Consider the following 2,129-nt stretch of genomic DNA (forward strand, 5'->3'; position numbering starts at 1 on the left):
ATGGTCAATGGTCATACCTGGACCAACTGTGGGCCTGCTAACTTCAGAAAAGTAGCATTTGTCTGTGCTGCACAAGCACGTGCCATTAATGTTTTTCCAGTCCCTGGAGGTCCGTATAAGAGCACTCCCTTTGGTGGACGAACACCTAACTTCTGGAACCGCTCCTTGTGAGTCATTGGTAAAACAATGGCTTCTACTAATTCTTGGATCTGTAGACACCAACCAAGTTTCCTTCACGAAAGTTTTAAAATATGAACTGCCTCAATATATTGTGACAAGACTAAAGCTCACCTGCTTCTCCAGCCCACCAATGTCATTATAATCCTCTGTTGGTTTTTCGTCAACTTCCATGGCTTTAACTCGAGAATCATACTCAGAGGGTAGGGTATCCAAGATCAAGTAACTATCCTTGTTAACACCAACCAGATCACCCGGTTTCAACTTGTCAGGGTCAACGAGCCCAACAACAGGAAGAAAGATGGTCTGCAGTGAAGGGGAGTGTTTAAGTTTATGGTTTCTTTAAATTCCATCAAGGGATTTTCATAGGCTACTAGTGTAACACTGAATACAATGATACAGGAAAACTAAATATTGAAATTAATATCCATTTCACCTGTCGAGTGGATGTCTTTAGCACAACACATTTCCCCTTCCTTTGCGAGTCGAGATCAATATTGGCACCATCTTCCTCAGCTTCATCTTCTGGGTTCATTTCCAATATCTAAATGCAGAATAATATCATGTCAGACAGTCAGAGTTAAATCTAAGAAGAATGTTAAAAATTAGGAATAGTCAGAGAACACCATAATACAGCCTACTCCAATCATTCACTCAGAATGACAATTCCAAATTTAATTCCAAAAATATTTTCCTATGAGATATGTTAGCACCAACATATTGGGAAAAAATAAATTCTTCAATCACTAACCAATATAAAGCAAACTAGGAGCAGCAGTAACAGTTAATGACCTCAACAATGTTTCCAACAAGGTAGGGCAACTGCTTATTGAGCTTAATCTTCTCCTGATTCTCCTTTATCTTCTCCTTGTACGATTCCAACTCCAAATTCGTCCTCTGCAACTCTTCCTAAGTTTCGAAAAAATAAAATAGATTCAGAAAATTCAACAAACCCAATAACCTTCAAAAGCCCCAAACATAACAGTATCAAACTTTCGCATAACGAAAGAGACATTTTTTCTTTCTTTTTCTTGGTTTGAACTTTTAATTACTCAATAAGTGAAGCCAACACATTCATATTATGTTACTAGTATATAACCCTCGATTGACAAAGCACGGTCGAACCAACTTGAAATCCTGGAAATAAAGAACACGGAACTCATGTGGATAACAGAAATTTCCAGTTTTTAGTTGGAAATAGCGAGATGCAATGCAACGAAGAAAACCCTAACGGAACAAAGATGAAAGGATCGATGAAAAACTAGTGAAATCGGAAGCAGAGAAAGAGAGGAACCTTGAGGATGCGAATCTCGTTGTCGAGTAAGCGAGAGGCTCTGACGATGTCCTCGGTGGTCATGTTAGCCAGCTGGTCATCTTCGAAGCTCGTGTCTTCTACCATTGCGCTCGCCATCTTTGTTACTGCAGCTTTTTCCCCTTTTGGGATTGAATTCGCGAATTAATGGAAGTATATATCAGGGAAAGATGAAAGAGCGGTGTGCAAAATCGTTCCAGAGAAATATACTGATTTTCTCAACTGCCCCCCTTTTTTGTTTTCGTAGGGAAGAAGAGAAGTAATTAATCACAGAATTTTCCCCCTATTTTGTGTTTTTCACTTTTTTGTTTTCTTTCTATTTTTTTAAAATTTTTTGGATTGGAGAATTTCGATTGAGTGGATTTTTTATTTAAATAAAAAAAGATATTTATCAATTTAAATAACAATACAAAATTTTTACGAATTTATGCATCTAGCTATATTTTTATTATTTATAGTTGCAAAAATGAAAAAAGAAGATTTTAAAATTTAAGACATTTTTATTTTTGGAGACTACAAAAATGTATTAAGATCCAGTTTGGTAAACAACTTAAATAAGTTCTTTTAGAAAAAGAATTTTAACGTATAAGGACTTTTATTAATAACAGTTTATTTTATTTTGTATTTAAATTTTTAGTTA

The 2,129-nt window shown here is 35.7% G+C and overlaps 1 protein-coding gene across 1 annotated transcript in view; it reads right to left on the minus strand.

The window, feature by feature from the left end:
* LOC107618335 (26S protease regulatory subunit 6A homolog) overlaps positions 1 to 1,800 on the minus strand; it is a 5,088-nt gene extending 3,288 nt beyond the window's left edge. Inside the window, exons 1-5 of the mRNA XM_016320363.2 lie at positions 1,472 to 1,800; positions 970 to 1,086; positions 614 to 721; positions 292 to 483; positions 18 to 209 (exon numbers count right to left, since the gene is read on the minus strand). Coding sequence (XP_016175849.1) covers positions 18 to 209; positions 292 to 483; positions 614 to 721; positions 970 to 1,086; positions 1,472 to 1,588 — 726 coding nt within the window. The 5' untranslated portion in view covers positions 1,589 to 1,800. The remainder of the gene's footprint in view (positions 1 to 17; positions 210 to 291; positions 484 to 613; positions 722 to 969; positions 1,087 to 1,471) is intronic.

The sequence above is a fragment of the Arachis ipaensis genome, chromosome B09 (assembly GCF_000816755.2).
Source record: "Arachis ipaensis cultivar K30076 chromosome B09, Araip1.1, whole genome shotgun sequence".
Taxonomy (NCBI): domain Eukaryota; kingdom Viridiplantae; phylum Streptophyta; class Magnoliopsida; order Fabales; family Fabaceae; genus Arachis; species Arachis ipaensis.